General features: G+C 37.8%; 1 protein-coding gene across 5 annotated transcripts in view; it reads left to right on the forward strand.

The window, feature by feature from the left end:
- Positions 1 to 24,681, forward strand: part of Pde4d (phosphodiesterase 4D) — a 1,402,687-nt gene that overhangs the window by 1,125,275 nt on the left and 252,731 nt on the right. The window contains exon 1 of one of the 5 annotated variants that reach the window (XM_042690980.1): positions 10,739 to 11,098. The exons of the other annotated variants lie outside the window; for them this stretch is intronic. Within the exon in view, the coding sequence (XP_042546914.1) occupies positions 11,034 to 11,098 (65 nt within the window). The 5' untranslated portion in view covers positions 10,739 to 11,033. Of the gene's footprint in view, positions 1 to 10,738; positions 11,099 to 24,681 lie in introns of those variants that run through there. 5 annotated transcript variants of the gene reach the window in all.

Raw genomic sequence — 24,681 nt, forward strand, 5'->3', positions numbered from 1 at the left:
TCCTAAGTTAGAATTCTAATACTCTGTCTGGGTAGAATAGCATATTGCACAATAGCTTCTCAAGAAAAAGGCCATTTCTCCTAAAAACTTAGGAAAGCATCTTTCCTTTTATAACAGTGATGTTGGGGACAGCTGCATGCCCTGCCTGCCCAAGACTTCTACTAGTATATTTCCTTACCCTCATCAATTCGTGTTTGTTTAGGAGAATATTTATTATTACAAGCTCTGTTTTGTTCAGGAATGTATCTAAAGTAACTCCCAGGAATAGATGTTTATGGAGAAAAAGACAAAGGCAAGACTGAATTTCTGAAACCTAATTCCAGCCCTGAAGCAAATGCCACGAAAGGGCACAGGAAGAAAATCTGCAAAAGGTTTATCTGCCTCTGTTGACCAAGGATTTGTTCTGCTGTTAAGCAAACACGCTGTGAGCCAGATATTGTACTAGGTACCTGAACACAAAGATGAATATGCCTTGTTCCCTGTTTTCAAGGAACTCATGGCATTACAGAGGTCTACGTATCTATATTCAGGATCGGATCTCAGGAATGGAAGGATCTATAATGTGGCTTCAGTTAGCCAATGAAGCAGACATGGTGACAATGATGTTGATAAGTACTATGAGATGTGTTAGCACCAATTTGAGGTCCCAGAAAAACAAAAACAATGAAACTCTCTAATTCTCTAATTCTGGGGGAAACAAGAGGGAGAAGAGTGAAGAAGGATGATTCTGCCAGAGAAACATAAACCAGGATTGTAAAGGGATTACTGACTGGGCAACATGCTTTTTTATTTAATCCTAGAGGAACACAAAGAGGATGAAAAGTGCTACGAACAGTGTCATTTTATACATGAGGGTTGTGAACCTTAAAGGGATACATGTTTTCTGAGGTCACAGTCAAAATCAGGAGCTGAGATTCTAAGGTCCCCACAGCCTCTACTGTGCATTGTCATCTACTGCAAACTATACGAACTCAAAACAGTAACAATTGCAATAGTCCAAATTAAGTTGTTTGGAGATTGGAGCAAGCAAAGAGACTGAACTTCTCAGTTTGTGCTGAAAGTGGTTGGTCTTGCTTCTGTTTGTGTTAGATCTTTGTGGCTGAGTAAGACGCATACTCAGCAGAGAAAGGAAAAGAAGTTAAAAGATGCTGCTAGGCAGGGAGAGTCATGAGCAGATTTGAGGCAAGGCACATAGTAAGATGGTACGGCTTCCCAGATAGGCAAGCAGCCATGAGTTACCAGAGGCAAGGCTGGATGACATTACTGTCCAGTGGTAGCATAGTAAGAAGGCTGCATTGCTTTAAAAAAAAGGAAGTTTTTTTTGGCATGGTGTATTTTAAAGATAACTCAAAGACAATGTGGAGAAGAAACTAGATGTATAAGAAAGGAGATAGGGTGCCAGGCCCCAATAGCTCATGCCTATAATCCTAGCTATCAGAAAGCTGTGATCTGAGAATCATGGTTGGGAGCCAGCCAGGACAGACAAATCTGAGATACTCTTTTCTCCAGCTAACCAGCAGAAATGCTGAAGTGAAGGTATAGCTTAGCCTTGAGGAAAAAAGCAACAAAATTCAGGATTCAAGCCCCAATGCTAGCACAGAACAAGAAGGGATAAGGAGAGAAAGGAGAAACATATATTTTATTCTATAAAAGGAATTGGAGTTAGGATGTAAACTAAGACAAAAACAAAGTTCTTTAAATCAACTACTAACATAGTATGTATCAATAGTGGGTATCAGATCACACTCTGTGTGTGTGTGTGTGTGTGAGAGAGAGAGAGAGAGAGAGAGAGGAGAAAGAAAGAGAGAGAGGGAGAGAGAGAGTGTCCTGGGACTTGAACTCAGAGCCTGAGTACTTGGTTGGGTGCTGTCCCTAAGCTTTTTGCTCAAGGCTGCTGCTTTGCCACTTGAGCCATAGCTCCACTTCTGGCTTTTTGGTGCCTAATTGGAGATGAGTCACTTAGACTTTCCTGCCTGGGCTGGCTTTGAACATGGATTCCCAGATCACAGTCTCCTGAGTATAGCTAGGATTACAGGTGTAAGCCATCAGTGCCCAACTTTATAATATGTATTTTTAGTTTTAAATGTTCATATCTCTGTAGCTCATAATTTTTTCTTTTAAAACTTTCTTTTGAAAGTAGGTATTATTTGGTAAGATTTTTATACAAACAAGACTTGTCTATTTATCTTATCTATCTATCAATACCTTTTTATGGATATCTACAGATCTTTATAGATATCTATATCTAGATAGATTTATCTATCTGTATCTATATAGGTATGGATAGATAGATAGATAGATAGATAGATAGATAGATAGATAGATAGATAAACACTCTTTGGCTAACTTAGGGCTTGAATTCAGGATTTGGGTGCTGTCCATGAGCTCTTTTGCTCAAAGCTAGTATTCTACCACTTTGAGCCACAGCGCCACTTCCAAAGGTTATATGTATTTTTAATCCTCATAAAACTTGACAATACTACTCTACAGCTGAGACATCTGAGATTTACAGAAGAGCAAGTAGATTGTGAGTTTGGGTTGGCAAAAAAAGTTACTTCTTAATCTGATCTTACATATCCTTTTCAATTGTTATACATTGTCTCATAGAGTAGATCATTTTTTGGCGGTGGTTGTTTTGTGCCAGCACTGGGGCTTAAGCTCAGGGTCTGGTGACTCTTCCTTAGCTTTTTCACTCAAGGCTGGTGCTCTACCACTTGTGTCATACAGCCACTTCTGGCTTTTTGGTGGTTAATTGGAGAGAAGAGCTTCACAGACTTTCCTGCCTGGGCTGGTTTCCAACACGGACCTCAGATCTCAGCCTCCTGAGTAACTAGAATTATAGGGATAACCATCAGTGTCAGGCAAAGAAAACATACTTTTAATATGTGATCAAGAAGAAGTTGCCTATATTATTTCTACATTACTTTTAACATGGTTGTGGAAATACTATCGAATGTAACTTACATAGTCTTAATGGATGTTTAGTTTCTAGTAAATAACTTTTTTTTGATGACTTATTAGATCAGGCATCAAATGATTATTGAAATACTTTTTTGTTCAGGTTAGTTTTCAAACTCCACTTTAATAAAAGCCACAATTTATCCTAGGGTTAGACATAAAAGCATCATTGGCAGTATGAGTTGTTCAGTTGAAACTTTAAAAATATTTAAAAAGTTATTCTCATTAACATAAGTTCACTTTGCTTTATCCTTTGAGATAGGAGTCTGGAGTTAGAAGCTATTTGATAAATATTAAGAGCCATTGTGAATTTGAAATGGGTACCTATACTGTAATATATCGATCTGATTCTATGATGGTCACATTTGTGTGTATGTAAACAGAACGACAACAACAAAAGACAGGCAAAGATTTTAAAAAGTTAATTTATATAAATGCCAGCAGTTGGTATTTTTGTTCTTCAGAGTCAAACGAATGAATGAAATAAATAATGTACAGAAATGAATGATGAATCAGGCAAGTAATTTCTCAAGGTGGGATTTGGTTTCAAATCTTGTGTTTCTGATGAATTAGTTTTCTCTTTAAGAGTAAGGCACTTGGTGGCTCTGAGAGTATAACCTATCATTAAGACTTAATCTTCATGATTTCACTTGTGACTCATATACTCATAGTCAAACTCACAGAATCAGAAAGTAGGAGTTATGGCTGTCAGGGCTGGAAGAAGGGAAATAGAAGTTACTGTCTAATGGGTCAAGGTTCCAGTGTGGGGGAATATAAAAGTCCTGTACTAGAGGGAGAAGAATGGAGGGGTGACATTGATGAGATGCATTGTACTCATAAGCTAACATGTTGAACTGAAATCCTTTTGTGTAACTAATTAAAGGTAATAATCATAATAACAAAAGTCATAGAGATGGATGGTAGTGATGATTCTACCACAGTGTCATTCCACTGAACAGTATACTTAGGACTAAAATGTATATACATACATAAACCTATATATGTTGTGATATATATATACATTAAAACAATAATTTATTATTGAGCTATACTTAGAGTTTGGTCACTTGATAATGTGAATCATAAAGTACTGATGCTTAGACATTGTAAATTACACTTATTTTAAAGTAAAACATAAATTCCTGGCTTTACTATGTTAAGAACTTTCCTACTTTAGTCCTCTCAAAAACAAATCAACCCACTTCCAACAAAAAGAAAGTAACATTCCATCTTTGAGGAAACTAAGAGATATCTAATTCAAACTCACCATAGCCATGTCAATGGGAAATGGTCAGTGATTTAACTACATAAGAGAAAAGACCATAAAGACACAAGCCTGGATGCTAGGAAGGTGGGTGAGTTCTAAACTAAGGGCTCTGCGGATGTGTGTATGATGGGCACTTACGTAAGTCCTTTACTCTTTTGCAGTGTCTTCAGTCCATTTTGCTTCTCTCTCCGTAAAGACAGTCAAGGGTATGAGGCAGAGAAATGGGTAAAGGGCTGGCCTTGCGAACAAGGTGATTAAATGAATGTTTGCAAATTCACCTCTAATATTTCTAGTTTCTTCTGTCCACAGTTGATCTTGGTTGGCAGATGTATATCTTTCTGTAGCTAAAAAAACCCAGACAAATAGCTACCCAAAGGAAAATTCTACCAGGAGTGACATTTGAGGCAACCACAAAAATGCCTGTTAGGTACTGCTGGAAGAGCTGGAAACCACCCAGAGCATAAGCTCCACCCTTGTATACAAGATTCCCACAGCTCTCTGGGGCCTCATCCTCACAGGTGTGAGCCTGGATCAGGAATCAGTGCAAGAGTCTAAGGATGCTACTCTTGTTATTAATTGATTAAAGCATTTAATGTATTTGTTTCATGCCCTGTTGACTCACACCTGTAATCCTAGCTACTCAGGAGGCTGAAATCTGAGCATTGTGGCTCAAAGCTACCCTAAACCAGAAAGTCTGTGAGATCAGAAAAAGGTGGAAGTGACACTGTAGCTCAAGTGGTAGAGCACTAGCCTTGAGCAAAAGAAGCTCAGAGCCAGAACTCAGACCCCAAGTTCAAGCCTTAGGACTAGTACATGTACACACACACACACACACACAAACACACACACACACACACACACACACACACACATTTACTTAATTTAAGTGAGGTTATATTTACAGAAATGTATTTAATGGACTGGGAAGGTGGCTCAGTGGTAGAGTGCTTGCCTTGCATGCATGAGGCCCTGGGTTCGAGTCCTCAGCACCACATAAGCAAAAAAAGAAAAAAGCCGGAAATGGTGCTGTGGCTCAAGTGGTAGAGTGCTAGCCTTGAGCTGAAGAGCTTAGAGACAGCGCCCAGGCCCAGAGTTCAGGCCCCATGATCCGACCTCCCCCCCCCAAAAAAAGAAATGTATTTAAATCCAAAATAGAGAACAAAGATTATATAAAGAAAAGGGGAAGAAGCTTAATACTTTAAAATTTTTAAATTTGATAATTGGATGGATGCTATATTTTTTCCTTGAAATCTATTTTTGAAAAATCTTTGAATAATGAGTGCAAAGTTCTAAAAGTCAGTTGTGGAATGCATTTCGTGTCATTATCACTGATCTCACACAGAACTGTTGTTTCTAGTGTTAAAAGTTAGTTTTCAGCACCTTTTAATAGACAATGAGATTTGCTGGCAAAAACAGGTCTTCTGGCTATTGTTACCTTTTGAAATGTTCATTGTTTAGTACTATCTTACAAGGCAATTAAAATGCTGCATCGACAACAACAACCCACCTTGACTCATTCTAGGAGTATGGCAAAAGACTTTATTTCATGGCCTGGAAAGGTGGCTCAGTGGTAAGAGTGCTTGCCTTGCATGCATGAGACCCTGGGTTTGTTTCCTCAGCACCACATAAGCAGGAAAAGCTAGAAGTGGCACTGTGGCTCCAGTGGTAGAGCGCTAGACTTGAGCTGAGAGACAGTGCCCAGGCCCAGAGTTCAGGCCCCACAACTGACAAAATAAATAAATAAATAAATAAAGACTTTATTTCATGTAAGAGTTAACAGATTTGTAATTTTGCCATTTACTCCTTTAGCATAGGGTTGTTGTTGTGTTGTTGTTGTTTTTTACCCATCATCCTGGGACCTGAATGCAGGGTCTGGGTTCTGTCCTTGAGCTTTTTTGCTCAAGGCTAGCTCTACCACTTTGAACCACAGTACCCTTAAAAGACTTTACTATTTCCTAAAATGTGACATTACTATAGTAATCAGTGTTACTTATTCATCATTTACCAAGTTTATATTATATGTAGTAACGTGATTTTCTTGGGAATTTGGTTATTTAAGGAATGTTGCCAAGGGGAAAGCCCTTGACTCCAATTAGATAGATAGATAGATAGACAGATAGGTAGATAGGTAGATAGATAGATAGATATAGATAGATAGATAGATAGATAATCTACTCAACCTACTCAAAATTCCTCTCCACATAAAGAAAAATATCACAATACTTCTCAATATCAAGGAAAGGCTTCAAGAGTGCTCATTAATGTTTGAGTACAATTTAGAATGCCAGAAAACTGTAGAAAGGGAAGATCTCTAGTCGTTTTTCAAAAAAAGAAAAAAACTTTGGCATATCAGCAGTTTCTAATTTAATTTGAAAGGCCTGAATATTTAGTTATTTTATCATGTGGCTCTAAGAAATCTGTTCATGGCAGGTTGGAAAGCAGAGAGTGCCTGTTGTAATCTGGTAATGGAAGTTTGCTTATAGGACAGAAGATGAGACACTAGGCAGAGTATTCCCAAGTATGGGAGAAATTTGGATTGTGTAGTGAGTGATTCATTCCTTAACATTTCATCCAATCAATTTCAGATAATACCTCTTGTTTAATTCATGGTTCTTATTAGATGTCATTAGGTCTAAATTGTGGCTATCACTAAATAATAAGAAATAGATAACTCACCTTTAGGGGGGCATCTACTCTCCTTCTAGTTGATATGGTCCCCCTGAGGATGTTGATGGTACCAGTAATTCTATGGGAGAAATTTTAGGTGGTATTTGGACTACTACTACTCTTATTTATATGAATAGTTATTTGTAGTTTGGAAAAAATATAACTACATTAGCAAACTTATTTATAGCAGACTTATATATAGTGTAGCTTTTAATTTTAGTTTTAAGTTTTAGGGGGAAAAAGTCAATGGCCAGATGCTGGTGGTTCAAGCCTGTAATCTTAGTTGCTCAGGAGTCTGAGATCTGATAATCTTGGTTTGAACCAGCCCAGGCAGAAAAGTCGGTGAGAATCTTATCTCAGAAAAGCTGGAAGTGGAACTGTGGCTCAAGTGATAGAGTGCTCACAGACAGTGTCTAACCTCTGAGTTCAAGCTCCAGAACTGGCAAAAAAAAAAAAAAACAAGTCAATGAATAAAAATATCAGATAGAGAGATGATAGTAGACATATGGCTACTATGGAAAAAATAGGTGTTGTGCAAGTGGCTGATGTTCAAAAACATTATTACCTAGTGGCTTAAAAAATAGATGCAGGTGGGTATCTGTTAATTTCTCCATGTGTGGCACAGTTCATTGAAATGTGATGGCAATAAGTGAACAGAAAGTTGTCGATAAAGCATCATCCAATTATACAAAAGAATTGCTGAGAAATAGCAGGAGCTTCTGATGGAACTCAGATCCTCCAAAGCCCTACAGGATTTGACAAGGGCACCTGCTTCATAGATTCCAATCTCCTAGTCTGCGGACCTCCTCCTCTCTGCTTACCACCATGTGCTCCAACAGGAATGGGAGGGCATTGTCATAGCTCCTCTGGTTTAGAGAAAGTACTCCCAAACACTCAGATTACTGAAGAGCATCTCAGAAATATTCATGAAAGAAATTGCCTTAAAAATGGAGGCAACATTGTAATATTGAATAAGTAATATTAGTGTTATTGTTTTGTTTTGTTTTGTGAACTCAGGCCCTTGTGTTCTCACTTAGATTTAATTTACTAGCTCAAGGCTAGTGTTCTACCACTTGAGACATAACTTCACTTTGTCATTGTTGTCTGTTCAGGTTTAAAAGTGAGTTCCTCATATTTCAGCCTCCTGAGTAGCTGGGATTGTAAGTGTGAGCTACAAGGGCATCTGGCTAGTGGTTTTATTTTTCTTCATTTGGTTTGGTTTAATTTCTTAGTTTTCTTATTTAAAGTACTATCTTAAATACTAATGGTAGAAACAAACTTAAAAACTTAAATTTCTGGTATCAGAGTACTTGCCTTGCATGCATGAGGTGGGTTTGATTCCTCAGCACCACATAAACAGAAAAAGGTGGAAGTAGTGCTATGACTCACAAGCTAGGGCGCTAGCCTTGATCTGAATAGCTGCGGCCCAGAGTTCAGGCCCCATGACCGACAAAACAAAAAACAAAACACTTCAATTTCAGCAGCCTGGTAATACAGTGTACCTTCTCCTGATGGGTGGCCACCTTGCTAATGCTGGTCCAGAAGGCCACAGGAGTCCTGGTTGGCCGCATATGTTTTCAGAGTCCCTGTTTGTAGTTGTTGTTTTTTCCTTTGGGGATGGGCATGTAATATTAGTCATTATGGGACTCTTAATCAATATTTAGGAGCTGCCCAATAAGTGTGCTCAGGGATCTCAGGGAAAGATTCTTACTCTATGGGGGAACTTTCAGCCAATCAGTGAAGAAGGGCCTGGAGAACTCAAGTGTGAGTGAAACAAAGAAGGGAGGGGCCATAAACTAAGTAATCTCACTGAGGCAGAGTCTCCTGGAGCCAGCACACATCCAGCTGATTATTTCTGGAGAGGTTAACATACAATGTCCTGACATATCACCCTGAGATCATTGTCATTTTCTGTCTGAAATAGCAACCTTCAGAAGACACGTGGTGGATCATCTGTGGCTGAGAACAGTGTTACAAATAAAAAGAAGCTGCCCTCTTTTCTTGGTTTGCTTTTCTCCTTTTTACCACTTTAAGATTCCAAGAATAAAAAAAAATGTAAAAAAAGATAAACCTCCTGTCCTAAACTCCCAAATGAGCAGTAGTCTCACAAACCTTTGGAATTTCTTACATTAGATGATTAGTAACACCTTCCTTGAAGCAACAATAATATACTAAACATAGGTCAGAACTGAGAAATTGTGAAATCCCCTGGGCCAGTTATAGGAAAATGGCAAAGCTGGAAGAGACAATGAGTTTTACTTGCATTTAACTTGACAGGCCTGAGAATCATAAATGAAGACCAAAATCACAAATGCACCTTGAAGTGTGACCAGGCAAGGATTTGAAGGTTTTATTGTAATACCAGTCAGCGGCTCTAGTGGATGCCTTACTACGTTAATTTTCCAAGTTGTTTGGGTGGGTCTCAACTGCTCTCCAACATCCTGTCTGCAAATGCTAAATAAACACCAAGTTCACGTCACACTAGGGAACTAACGCACTAAGTGGAGTCATTTGAGGCACCAGAATGCTTAAGTTATTTTCACTTGATGATTCCCCTCAAAATAATAGAAGTTAACATATACAGGAGAAATTCTGTCCTTTGAAGGGATGGACCAGGCGACCCAGTGCTGCTTTTGTTAGGAGCAAAACGGAATCAGTTTACATAGCATCTACAACAATAGAACCCTTACAATGTCGGTTGTCAGCTGAGGGGCAGGAATTGGTCTTGAAAGCAAGAGGCAAAATTGGCATGAAGTAAAAATAAAGCTTCATTCCTTACTGAAGAGCTGTGAAGAATGAGCAAACCCAGAGGCTTTGTGTATGCAAATCACTGAAACTTGCATAACATTATTTTAAAAATAAGATTTAGTAAATGTCCCATGAGGGACCAGCTCGGTGTCTACATGTTCTCACTGGTCTGACAAGAATAGGTGGAATTTTCAGTTTAAACATTCCAGCATCACCCCATGAGCCCATGTTGCCTCACACCTTGCCCAAGTTTTCATGGACAGTTTTTTGTTTGTTTGTTTGTTTTTAATCTCCACAACCATTTTATGACAGTTCATTAAATCTTATGACAATACACAGCTGCAAGATTCTGGTGCTCATATCTTCTCATCTTTGCCCCTTTCTTTCTTTTTTTTCCTCCCAATGGTGAGGGATATGTTCCTTTCCGAAGGTGCTCATGGAATCTTACCCTGAATAACACAGGCATATCATTTTCCAAAGAGGATGAAATTGCTTTAAAAGTTGCAAGAGGTCTCCTGTCTGCTTGGCTGGATCACAATTCCGGTCTCTCAAAGCTCCTCTACCCCCTTTGTTTTACAAGTTTCAGCAATTGACAAAGCCAGGCTGGGTGCTTTTTTTTTTTTTTTCCTTTCCCCTTTCTCACTTCCCTGTGATGTTTTGAACTGCCTTCTTACAGACGTCATTCAGCCCTAGAGGAATAGTTTCTGCCTGGTGAGATTGAATGATACTTCTCATTCACAAAGGCTTTGGAGTCCAATTGTCAGGGGACACTACGGAAATTACACTGGCAGGTAAATCAGCCCAGCAAAGCGAGGCGGAGACAGTTTTGCTCTGCCTGTGACTTCTCTGCTCCACGAAGAGTGTTTTCCTGCCGTCGCCCCGAAATGAAACTTCCTTGACAGCGTGTTACAATATTCCCAGTCATTTGCTTGACTGCTCTCTTACCTGAGGACTTTCAGAGTCGAAGAACCTACCAGCCTGTCATTGTGGAATTGCAAAAAACAAACAAACAAACAAAAAACCCGAGGAGATCAAGTGACTTTTTCATTGTGCTGCTTTATTTATCTATTTGGGGTTTTTTTGGTGACCCAGATGAAGAATACATTGAAAATTCTGTTCCTCCCTCGACAAGGGAGGACTGAAAAGAAACTGTCACTTCTCAGCAGCCTAGTGCTGGAGTGAATTCATTCGGCCAGAGGAAAGCAAGCGAGCCTGCGGTGCCCAACCTTCCCTGAGCTGGGCTGAGGCAGCCGCTGGGCAACGTGGATTTCTTCAAGCAACTTCCCTCGGAAATGGAATATATGTAAAACCTTTTAAGGAAGACAACCGACATGTATTGATCACAATACTTAGATCCTTTTTTTCTTTTTAATTGTTTTTTTTTTTTTCAAAAATGAGCATTATTATGAAGCCAAGATCCCGGTCTACAAGTTCACTAAGGACGACAGAGGCAGTCTGGTAACGTGCTCACACTTCTCCCCCGTTTCCCTTTTATAATTGGCATAGCGTTTGAGCATTAAGTAATTTACTAATGTAGTGTCCAAAGGCTTTGTAAGAGAGAAAGAATGCAATATTAGGAACTCTGGTTGTTCCCCCCCTCTATTTTGTTCACTATCTTGTCAATTCTACCCAAAGAGGTGTTTACATTAAAAAAGCAAACTTGTTGTGAACGACAACAATTTATCTGACATTAGTTTTAAAAGAGTAAAGAAACTGACCAGTTAAGGTTTTTGAAAAATGACAACTCGTCAGGCTTCTATGATGGGTTGATTTGGTTGTTTGCTTTCTCATCGTTTCTCATCTGTTTTGGTTTTGTTTTGTTTTTGTTTTTTAACTTGCTGCAAACAGGCTGGGAAGTTCGCAGGCTGTGTCCTTGTCTTTGAATAGTACATAGGCGTTAGCACAGATGTGTTAGGAATGAGTAATGTTAGATATTTTTAAAAATGTACATGAAAGCAATTTGAATATAAAACTATGTGGCTTAATCTAATTCGTTTCTTATCAGACATTTCTTATGCTTTATTTTGTTACTGTTTCCAGTGGTTATATTTTTTGATAATTCTAGTATTTTACTCTAATCAAATGTATGCTGATTTCAATTTATTCTAATTATTTTCTGTCATTTCCCCAATGCACATAGGCATGTGTCCCTTACCTAGAACATCCCAATAAAGTTAATTCTTGCATCTATGAAGTTAATTCTTGTCACTATAATAGCTATTTATGGAATAGTTTATCACTGTTTAATAGGATAACATTATTGATTGTTTATCTTGATTATATATAAATAACTAGGTTCACCTCTAATATTGAAAAAAATAGGTTCAAATAGAGAAATAATGACAATAACTGATGGAGGTATTGGGATTGGAGTGAAGCAGACAAGAAAATCAGTTTTTTATTATGTGAGCAGGCAAATGCACATTTAAATATTCAAAGTTTTGCATAAGAAATCCAACGTATGTTTATCAGGTGAGCAAATGTTACCTGTTAGATTAGTACTTTATAGCGGACTAGAAGCAAGTATTTTCCCTCTGAATAGTTTTTGTGTGTGTGTCAATTTTAATAAACACTAGATGAAGGTCTTTTTTTCTCATGGTATTTAGTATTTCTAATAAAAATATGTACCTAAATGGTAACTCTTAGTTTAGTGCAAGAAAAGTTTGCATCTGCAAATACATTAGAAAATTTTGGGCCGAATGGTAAATACTAGGAAATATGTAATCTTTAAGAATTACTATAACTAATGTAAATCTCTGTCATAGTCAATCAGAAGTCATAAAGCAAAAGAATTTCACAGGCTTACAATTTACATCCTATCTATGTGGAAAGAAGTTCTGATACTTAAACAGTATTTGGCCAACTTTCTTCCTTTCTTGCCTAAATTGCCAAAAGACATTTTCAAATTGGAAACGCACTAAACCAATTAGTTCATTTTGGGAGACTAGTAACATTGACAATCTTTTTTTTTTTTTTTGGTTGGTTATGGGGCTTGAACTCTGGGCCTGGGTGCTGTCTCAGAGCTCTTCAGCTCAAGGCTAGTGCTCTTCTGGAGCCACAGTTCCACTTCCAGCTTTCTGGTGGTTTATTGGAGATAAGAGTCGCACATTCTTTCCTGCCCAGGCTGGCTTTGAACCGAGATCCTCATATCTAAGCCTCCTGAGTAGTTAGGATTTACAGGCTTAAGCCACCAGTGCCGGGACATTGACAACCTTTGTTCCTCAATGGTTGTCATAGTTTAATTTATCCACAACTACTCTGTTTTATTCATTTAAATTGCATGAATAAATCAAGCCACAGTTCAAATGCATGCAAAGTATTTATTTGCTAATGTGTTCCATTGAACTTGACTCTGCTTAGTGTTAAGTTAGAATGTATACATAAGATGTAAATATCTGTCCATATGCTAATGATTCCTAGATGTAACTGCGCACTTCAGAAACCTCTCCAGTTATTAATCTCACATCTGATTTAGTAATATAATTGCTTGGGTGTATCACTGTGGCTTGCAAATAATTTAACCTGAGGTTATAATAAGCTGTAATTATAGTTCTACCATCTTAAAATTATTTTTACCACTCTAAAAGCACATACACGTTATATTTATTTATATTTGGTAATATCAATATTGATGGTAGATTAGGTATATCACAAAATATATGCTTATGTGTACATACACTTGAACGTGAATACATTTACTCAATTACTGGACACAAACAAAAACAAAACAAACAGCAACAATAAAGAAGCAAGTATCTGTCCCCCTATCTCAACACACACAGAGCCCAGTTTTCCTAGAGCCCAGTTGGATTCTGTCATCCAACCAGATTTCATATGCTAATTTCTCAGTCACCCTTTCCACACCCTCATTCTTTTCAAACACTGAAGCCTGCTTCATCCTCCTTCACAGTTAACTTCTGAGGAAAGAGGCCTCTTGATTTATCATATATTCCTTTATCATATTCTTTTTTTATTCTGATCAGAATACTTTGTTTATGACAGCCCTGATTTTTGCTTTACCATCTTAATTCTGGTTATGTAAATCTTATTTTCTGTTGTATTGGTCTGCTTTCTCCAAACATGCATACTGTCTCCTACCATGTCCTCTACCACCACAGTTCTCTGAATTATAACTCGGCTTTTTCATATTTATCCACATACACACATACAAAAAGCATAGCAATTAATTTGTTCTTTACAGCTTCACTAAATATCTGTGTTAGAGTCACATTTAAAAAGTATTTCATGGAAATTATATATATATATATATATATTATATATATTATTTATTTATTTATTTTTGTCGGTTGTGGGGCTTGAACTCTGGGCCTAGGCACTGTTCCTCAGCTCTTCAGCTCAAGGCTAGTGACCCATAGGCCATTTCCAGCTTTATCTGTTTATGTGGTACTGAGGAATCGAACTCAGGGCTTCATGCATGCAAGGCAAGCTCTCTACCACTGAGCTGCCTTCCCAGCCCTAATATTTTATACTTATATTTTATACTTATATTTTAATTCAAAATATAAGCCCTGAATTCAAACCTCAGTACCAGTATATAAGTGCAAAACATAATGACACATGTAATAAAATAGAAATAAAATAAATACGATAATATGCTATTGTAATATATACATGAATATAACTAAATATATAACTAAAATAGTATATGTACAATAACATTTTCCACTTACAAACATGTCCCAGGGATCCATCTCATTAATATAATTATAACATGTGATTTAGTTTAAGTTAAAAAGTCATTAGCTTTTCAAATATAAATAAAAAGATAACAATGTTTTATAACAAAGATATGAAAATAATATTTTAGGATTTACTTGTTCTATTTCATATCATTTATAATGTAAACTGCAGGGGGAAGGAAATCCACTACTGCTCTCCAAAAAATATAACTGGGGCTTTTGTTAAAGCAAACATTAAATTTTATTATTGAAAACATAAAAGCTGTACTTAGGTTTATAGACAGAGAAAATTGCTTGGGGAACTCTGTTCCAAAATTTCAGTAGGGTAGGAGATTACCTGTTGGGATGAAAATGTTAGGAATGGAGATAGTGGGGACTTTTTCTCCTTCTGTAATTTTATTTCATCAAGAAGGTATTATACATGAAGATTTAAAATACTAAAAATTAATGTGTGCATTTAAGCAAGTTCACTTATATATGCAGATATCAGTCAATTTATCCACTTAAGAACAATATGCTCACAGTATCCAAAATTTGGCAAGTAAGCATTTCAGTTCTGAGAAAATACAATTTTCTGAATTACATTGGCATTCAGGCCAATAAATGATTGCTTTTTGTCTTTTATTAGCTTTCTTCTCCTAAGGTTGTAAAAACTCAAGACTAGCTGAGCGTTTTTACTTTGGACTTCAGATCAGAGTGGGAAGCATTTGCGTAGGCTAACAAGACTACTTTTACAATTGAAAATATAAAACATGTCACACCACTGACTAATACGTTGGTGGGAAAATTACTCATAAATCTGTTATCCTACCCTTAAATCTCCCCATTTTCAACTTAACTTACATAGCTTAGGTAGTTACAAATATTGTTTCTGTACTTTGATTCTTCAGTTAACCTATACTTGTTTTTGTATCCCTCTATGGAAAATAATATTAGTTTTATTTTGTAAAGTATCTTCAATAAATGAAAACTTTCAGAGACATTCAATGTACCAAAATTATTTCATTCTTATTAAAACATTGAATGGAGGAAGTTGTTGATCTGACTTTTATAGATGAGAAAATAAATCTATGAAATGAAGTAACTTAGGCAAGTCTGTGTAATTTGTAATGCCAGGAAAGTCTAGGGACAGAACCCAGGCTAGCTCCTCCAAAGGTAATGTTCTTCTCACTAGAATATGTTGGTACCATCTATTGTTTATATAATTATCTTTTTTTTTTCTCCACTCAATCATGAGGCTTCAACTCAAGGCCTGGGCGCTGTCCCTGAGCTGCTTTACTCAAGGCTAGAACTCTACCACTTTGAGTCACAGTGCCACATCTGGTTTTCTGGTGGTTAATTGGAGATAAGAGTCTCATGGAACTTCCTACCCAAGCTGGCTTCGAACACTATCCTCAGATTTCAGCCTCCTGAGTAGCTAGGATTACAGGTGTGAACTACCAGTGCTGACCATTTTTAATGACTATTAATTTTCCTGTCTTTCGAAATATATCTAACTTTACTAATATGTGGAAATTGTCTATTTTATTTTATTTCATTTCATTTACTTTTTTCTTGAACTCCAGGCCTGATGCTCTTAGTTGGCCTTTTCCCTCAAGGCTGGTACTGTACAACTTGAGCCACATTTCCACTTCTGGATTGTTGGTCAATTGGGGATAAATGTCACAGTCTTTTTACCTGGGTTGCTTTGAAAGGAGATTCTTAGATCTCAGGTTCTTGAGTAGCTAGCCGTGTGCCACCGGCGTGAAGCTAGAAGTGTCTTTATAAGTGTATTGTTACTTACGAAGTTTAGAGACACTGAGTGTTCAAAAATATCTGCAACAAAAATATCTGTCGTTATATTCTTTAGGCCATTCTCTTCCCAACTACTAGTATGTAAAATGATCTGTGTCCTACAAAAGAGAGCAAATGTAGAAGCCTCCCACTTTTGAACAGATGAACTTTCCAGTACTGTTTTTCCTCTGTTCTCTGTAAGCAAGCTCTGTAAGGTAAAAAGCAAATACTGTGTTTCAGACTGCATTGGTCAGTGCCACTTCCTGTACCTTTTACCCTAGAAGCTTTTGCAAATGGGAAAACAAATGGAATTTGCCTACTTCCTAACCTTGCCAACATATAGTGTGCCTATGTGTGGATAAGTAATTACTGTTAATATTGGTATAGAGTTTGGATCCATGTGGTCTGCTATTAGTTTTGTGATTGTTATATTGGTTTATAGTGGACCTAGAAATACATAGGAGTTAGGAGAAGTGATTGAGATGCCTTGAGTATTATTTAAAACATAACTAGTGAGCCAGGTCCTTGGGCTCATGTCTGTAATTCTAGCTACTCAGAAGGCTAAGATCCAAGGATGGAGGTTTGAAGCCAGCCTGGGCAGTGAAGTCCATGAGACCCTTATCTTCAATAAACCAGCAAAAAGCTGGAGGTAGAGATATGGCTTAAGTAATAGGGTGCCAGCTGTGAGTATAAAAGCCAAGCTGGAATAAGAAGGTCCTAAGTTCAAGTTCTAGTACCAACACCATTTTATATACATACACTGCCACAGACATACCCACACAAAATGTAAGTAGAGGGACACAGTGCATTGAAAAATAAGCTTACTCTTTAAAGAAATAAATCATGTTTCCTTTTAAAAAGGCCTGTATCTTCTCTACTGCCTCTACTGCTGACATGAACTGTCTTTTGTCTCTGATGAAGGCACCTTGCATCTCTACAGTTGAGATTTTTCATGTGTAAAAGAAAAGGAATAGGGCTGGGAAGGTGGCTCAGTGGTAGAGTGGTTGCCTTGCATGTATGAGGCCCTGAGTTCGATTCCTCAGCACCACATAAGCAAAAAGCCAGAAGTGGCACTGTGGCTCAAGTGGTAGAGCACTAGCCTTGAGCTGAAGAGCTGAGGGACAGCGCCTAGACCCAGAGTTCAGGCCCCACAACCGGACCCAAAAAAAAAAAGGAAAAGGAATAACATAGAACAGTGAATTTTAGATATGTTTCTTCAGTGGAACCCCCCTTTTTAGTCAATGTAATGTGACTTGGAATTTGATCTAAATGTGTATGTGTGTGAGCGTAAATTTGAAAATAAAAGTACATGCATAATTTATGCGTGCATATAACATTTCTAGAAAATACAAAGAGGTATGGAATATATGTCTATAAATATGTAAATATGCATAAAATACCAAAACAGGTACAGAGTTTGTATGTTTACCCCCATTCTAAACCCAATACCTCTCAAACTCAGTGCCTCTCAAATTCCCTATGACCATTATCTAGCATGTGGGAAGGCATGGGTTCAACTTCAGTATCACCAAAGAAATAAAAATAAATACAAAGGCTCTCTAGTTCTAAGGAATATTGCTTGAAACCCACTCAATTAGGAAACTACTAGAAAGTCATCATTGCTTCCCATATCCCTGTATGGACTGAAATAAACCGACAGGTTTGATACCAACAGTTCAAATGTTTCTGCCTTATGAGACTTATGGTTTAGGGACATTTTTTTCACTTCTGAAAAATCACAAATGACTTTATAATACCAAATAGATTTTACTCATTGTCTCACTTTTTTGGTTTTTTTTTTTTTTTTTTTTTTTTTTTGGGTCCGGTTGTGGGGCCTGAACTCTGGGCCTGGACGCTGTCCCTCAGCTCTTCAGCTTAAGGCTAGCGCTCTACCAGCTGAACCACAGCGCCACTTCCGGCTTTTCTCTTTTTGCTTATGTGGTGCTGAGGAATCGAACCCAGGGCCTCAGGCATGCAAGGCAAGCGCTCTACCACTGAGCCACCTTCCCGGCCCCTCATTGTCTCACTTTTTGCAGATTTATTTTCGACCTGTTTGGGAGGTGGATGTGATTGCTCTTTGAATTTGAGAATATAACTGACAATTCAGGAATCCAGCATGGTGATTTGTGCAGAAATGCTTTCTTGGTGTTGAATTGAGAAGCAAGTGTTGTCTTAGTCTGGCCATTTCAAGTGGCATTCTCCAACTTCCTTCTTTTTTTTTAATCATGTCACTGGTGATGAACATTCCTAGATAATATTGTCTCAAGTAATATTCTTCTCAATCCTTATGCCTCAAAAAAAAATCCAACATAAATTTTCATAGGAGCCCTTCCAAAAAGATTGTGTGTGTGTGTGTGTGTGTGTGTGTGTGTGTGAGAGAGAGAGAGAGAAAGAGAGAGAGAGAGAGAGAGAGTTACTGGGGCTTAAACTCAGGGCCCCTCACTTTCTCTTGGAGTTTTGCTCAAAATTGGTGCTCTACCACTCAAGTCATGCTTCTATTTCCAGCTTTTTGCTGGTTAATTGGGGATAGGAGTCTCACGAACTTCCTGGCCTGGGCTAGCTTTGAGCCTTGATCCTCGATCCTCAGATCTCAGCCTCTTGAGTAGCTAGAAAGCTATAGGCTTCAGCCACTGGAGCTAAGGCTAAGATCAACTTTCTTAAGGGAACAACAGGCTTGAAGATGTGTTAGAAAGGGAAGAGTAGTAGTAAAGTATACTTCAGCCCAAAGCAACATGTTTCTCAAAGGAAAAGGGCCTGCAGGAAGGGTTGGAGTTCCACAGGGGCAAAAAGATAGGAGGTTGTATATGAATTGTGAATTACTGTTGAATGTAACTATATAGGGATATGTAGTCGAGGGTGAGCCTGGGCTATGTCTCAGCTCTGAGCTTGTCTAGCTTTGTGGTCAAAGTTTGACCTAAACTAGAAAGTGATTATAAAGAATGTAGAGTAAGGAGCATCTATCATCCTATAGATGCATTTCTTGGCATGACAAGAGAGAAATACATTCTAAGTTTTTATTATACAGCCTCCTAATAGGGTTGACTCTGTTCTAGAAGCATCTTGGTTATAGGAGAGGCCATTAATGGGATAAGTTGATGTAAGGTTAAGTAGCTCTTCAAAATAAGTTAGGAAAATACAAGGGAAAGATTTCAAGGAGAAGTATGACTAGGTATAAAAAAAGACACTAAAGAGAGATCAACACAAGAAGTCAAGCCCATTTTCAACTAGATATCTACCACCCACTGCCAGACCCTGTGAAATCTCACTGCCAACTTGTGGGCAAAAGTTGCCACTAATACTTTTTTTTTTTTTTTTTTGCCAGTCCTGGGGCTTGAACTCAGGGCCTGGATTGTGTCCCTAATCTTCTTTGGCTCAAGGCTAGCACTCTATCACTTGAACCAAAGTGCCACTTCTGGCCTTTTCTGGATAGTTTATTGGAGAGAAGTGTCTCACAGACTTTCCCACCTGGGCTGGCTTCAAACCATGATCCTCAAATCTTAGCCTCCTTAGTAGCTAGGATTACAGGTGTAAGTCACTAGTGCTCATGAATTGGAGAATGTTTTCCTTCTGTTTCAGCCCCACCCATCTAGTCAAGGCAGTAGGCTATAAATCCTTCCCTTTGTCCACTATATATGAAGAAGGACAGGAAATCTGAAAACTGGAATCTAGTTGAAGGATGTGTTCCAAAGATCACAGCTTCCAAAGCTTCCTCATAAAAAGAAGAAAGAAAGAAAACAGCCCTGATATTCTGAACCCACAAGTTAAGGAAGTTTTGTTTGTATCTACTACTAATCCCCTTTGCTTAAATTTTAACCTATTTTGCTCTAGTTATCAGCAGATGCAGATATAATGAGTCAGATAAGTAGACCCTTTTATGGCATTTGCACACTGATAGTTGGTCTCTTTGCATCTTGTATTTAAAATTATTCACTTGAAACTGTCAAAATAAGTGGCACCAATGTGACTTGTTAAAAGAGAAGATTTTAGTAAGCATAGTTTCAGCATGTAAGTTTTCAGACTTCTTAGAAAGAGGTATCCCCATTGGATCTAATTCTGTATCCTGTTGATCATACATCTAAATTGAGAATTTCAAGCCTTTAGTTAATACATGTATGTCGAATCTGGAAGAGTATAATGCCTAGTATCTATGATAGCATTCCCTTGCAATATGATATAAACTTCTGTCTGTCGGATTTGCTGCTTGAGCTGGTTTTGAACTTCAATCCTCAGATCTCAGTCTTCTGAATACCTAAGATTACAGGCATGAGCCCCCAAGTGCCTGGTTTGGCATAAATTTCTTACCATAGGGGAATTTATATAATTAATACTGCTCTAGCTAGGATAAGTCACTGTCAAAAGTGTCAACTTGTAATCATTGGTGACTCTGACATGTAATATACCTCTGCTGTTTGTAATGTTTCCCCTGATCTGGCAACTTTGTCCATAGGATAGTAGGCAGATGATTGGTAGCTGGGTTACCAGCTAACTTGGGACAGCAGTTCCTAAAACTGTTGGAGTAATTGGAGTAGTTACTTCATAATTATGATAACCACAATATGTTGAGCATCTGCTGTTTGAAAGACATTTAACCTTGTGCACTAACAGTTGAATCCATTTCATCTCCATTGCAACTGTATCAGGCAAAAACAGAAGTCACACACTTTTAGAATCATGATGCTGCTGAGAAAGGTGCTGGATTGTCCTAATATTTAATCCCATTGTGTTGTTGCTACTCGTTGTCTTCTTTGCATTTCTGTACTCCCTGAACTGCTTTGACCACATGTGGTTCTGTGGATGATATTATAATTATAAAAGAAAATTAGAAGGCTACTACTTTTTTTTCTTTAACAGTGATAGGAGTTAACTATGTCGTGTAGGCGGCCCTCAAACCCTTCATTCTCCTGATTTAGCCTCCCTAGTGCTGAGATTATAAAATTGTATCATTATACCTGGCCTACCCTGTTACCTAGACCTTTCATTCATATCTTAGATAGGTCTAACTTCTCCTTTTAACCTGTATATCTAGGAAAATGTTTCCTGTGTATTTTTTTTTTTGCTTTCTTTCCCAGGTTTTTTATACAAGCCTTCAATGATGGACCCTAGAGATGTGTCAAGAAATAGACATGGACTTTGACACAGCTTCATCCCTTAGAGATCAAGCTAGTTCCTGACTCCTGTACTCTGGTCACACTATAAATGGCACTGTTTCTTCCTATCTGGCATTTGACCCATTTACAGAACCATAATCTTGGGTTTTTTTTGTTTTTTGGTCCTATCGTGGGGCCTGAACTCTGGGCCTGGGTGCTGTCCCTCAGCTCTTCAGCTCAAGGCTAGCGCTCTACCACTTGAGCCACAGCGCCACTTCCGGCTTTTTTTTTTTTTTTTCTTATGTGGTACTGAGGAATCGAACCCAGGGCCTCAGGCATGCAAGGCAAGCACTTTACCACTGAGCCACCTTCCCAGCCCCCAGAACCATAATCTTTAAATGGATAATACCATAGAGAATAATCTATACTTAATTCTCTCCACTTAGACTCCAATGTCCGGCTAGCAAAGTTTTGCTAGTCTTTAGCATTTCTCTTTAAATAGAATCAAGACTGTTGGAAATGATACTTAGGTAGAAAGAGGTTTCTTAGGAAGCTATTTCTTTTAAACAAAAAAATGAATTTTGGGGTCAAATGAATAGGTGAAAATGAGTTTGTCAGATAATGAATGAAATCCATCCTATTATAATTTGTATTGGATGTTAACATAATTTTTTTATTTAATCAGTCATGGTGCTTGAACTCTGGGCCTGAGCGCTGTCCCTCAGCTCTTCAGCTCAAGGCTAGCACTCCACTACTTGAGCCACAGCGCCACTTACAGTTTTCTGAGTGGTTTATTGGAGATAAGAGTCTCACAGACCTTCCTGCCTGAGCTGGCTTTGAACCATGATCTTCAGACCTCAGCCTCCCCAGCTACGTTAACGTAATTCTTAAACTTATATCTATGAAATTAACTGAACTACTTAACTAGCCATAATGATTCTATTGACTTCTCCAACAAGGAAAGAAACTGTTTTGGAAGCTTATTAGAGTTGTGGAGGCTGAGACCCCAGAAACTTCCCAAAAGGAATTCAAGGCACTATGATAATTAAGGCCCTGTACAGAAACTGAACTGAGGTCATTAAACTTTTAAAAAATTTACATAGTGAGCTGGGCCCCATGACCACCACCACCACCAACAACAGCAGCAGCAACAACAATAATAATAATAAATAAAAATTTACATAGTGAATTAATAGCTGTAATTCATTATTGTTTAATTCATTTTTTACATTTAAAAAGTTATCATTGTTTTTAAGTAGTTGTACAATGGGTTACAATTCCATAAGTGGTTATGAGTACAATGCTTCTCAGTGTCACCTCTTCCTTTGTTCTCTCCTATTTCTACCTCTCCTCCCTACCTGTAAGTTACATAGTTTAGTTTTATCATAATGTTCATTGACTATCATGTCCATTACATGTAATATTTTTAAATCCTGAATCCCCTCCCCTAGTATGTTCTTTAGTATAAAAAAAATGTAATTGCAACCTGTTTTTATTGAGTGGCTACCATATGCCAGGAATTAGACTGTATGTTTGTGAAGGATGATCCCACTAGGTCCTCAGATAAATCCTGTGAGACATTCATCTTTCTTAGTCCTCATTTTACAGATGAGGAAGCCAAAGTTGTGTGGCAAATAAGAGAATTTCAAACCATCACATACTTTTAAAAATTATAAATGTGCACCTTCAAGTGCTTAGTTCAGTGCTGACTTCCTTGTGAGGGTGCAGGAAATGTTATATTTGGTATGACTTTAATGAAACTGTAAAATGAACTCTAATTGTGAAAACTGATTAAATTCACTATGGCTTCTTTTCCATAAGGCAGTTTTCTTGAGCACATCTCAGAATGAAGCATTTCTCTCAGGTTAGGTGTTCTGGATGGATCACAATTAACACTGGGATTTAAAGAAGTCACCCCTCTATGTAGGTGAGGTAGTTAAGCAAACGTCACACTTAAGAAATGGTCAGTTTTAAGCTAAAAAAAAAAATCATCAGTGTAATTATCTGAAAATCAGCCAGAATCCTCTAGAGAAACAAAAGTAGGCAAAAAGTTTAGTGGCTCCATGCCTAAAGTATGTCCTTAGGTGGACTCATGTAAGAATTCATGTAGTTTTCCTTCCCATGGCCCCTGTTTGTTCACTCTTGCTGAAGTAACTCTACCAAGCTTCCCCACCTTGTCAAATTGCCTTCTGTTTTTGGTCCTAAAGTATGTTCCTTGGTGGTGTAATTCACAGACCATTATTTAGAGATCTATTATTCATAGACCATTATCCACAGATCATTATTCATAGGTCTGTAGTTTATAGAACATTTACAGAACATTCTTCATCGATTCTAGTTGAGTCTCATCTTCCTTATTCAACCACAACCTTGGGTTGATTTCTGTTTAGTTTACTTACCCATTAAGACTCTTTCTCCAGGGGCAAAAAAGCAAGAGCAGCTTAGGTCTGTTCCTGATTCTGAGAATGTCACCTCAGAATGAGCTACACTGCCCATAGGGGATACTACTGTTGAGAAAGCAGTGGATGAGTGAGAGGAGGCAAGTAGCATTCCCCAGACTCTGGTATATACTTATTTGATTCTGAGTAGTTACTAAAGAATGTGTAAAACCATTACCTTGTCATAATTAGCAACTGTACATTGGGTTAAGAGTTATAATTGAGGGTGGAGTTAACCACCTTCGGGGAAAAAAAGAGATCACAGAAGATTCGCTGAATCTTGACTGGAAAAAAAAAAAAAGAACAAAGTTGTACTAATTATTTCTATGAATCTTGTGTTAAAATTGTCTAAATGTTTATAAATTAAGTGTTTCTAAGGTGACATAAAAGTCACAATAAAAGAAAACTGAGCATGGAGCTGGTGGCTCATGCTTGTAACTCTAGGGATACAGGAGGCTGAGATCTGAGGGTCTTGGTTCAAAGCCAGCCCAGCAGGAAACTCTGAGAGACTCTTAGCTTCACTGAACTACCAAAAAAGCCAGAAGTAGAGTTGTAGCTCAAGTGATAGAGTGCTAGATTTGAGCAAAAGAAGCTCAGGGATAGTGCCTAGGCCTTGAGTTTAAGCCCCAAGACAGGTACAAATAAAAAAAAAAAAGGAAAAGAAAGAAAGCTGGATACTGGCTGACATGTCTCTATCAAGATTTTATTACATTTGATAACTTTATATTCATAGGTATGATATTCTACCCTTATTTAGAAGGGTAATTAACACTTACAATTAACACTTCGTTAATTGTAAGGTCTTTAGCAGTAAATAGCAAAGAAATAGGCATGAGAGAAAAACTATTGCCATGAATTGGTGCTACATACTAGAAAAACCCTCATCTTTATAAATTTAGCAGTTTGGTGACTAGTTTGTTTGGGAAAGATTGGAGAAAATGATGGAGGGGTGACATTTACCAAGGTGCATAGTTTTTTAAGCTGAGTTGCTGAACTGAGCACCCTTTTTACAGCTATTTATAGATAATACAAATAAAGTAAAA

This window comes from Dipodomys spectabilis, unplaced genomic scaffold (assembly GCF_019054845.1).
Source record: "Dipodomys spectabilis isolate Male_0828 unplaced genomic scaffold, ASM1905484v1 ptg000140l, whole genome shotgun sequence".
Taxonomy (NCBI): domain Eukaryota; kingdom Metazoa; phylum Chordata; class Mammalia; order Rodentia; family Heteromyidae; genus Dipodomys; species Dipodomys spectabilis.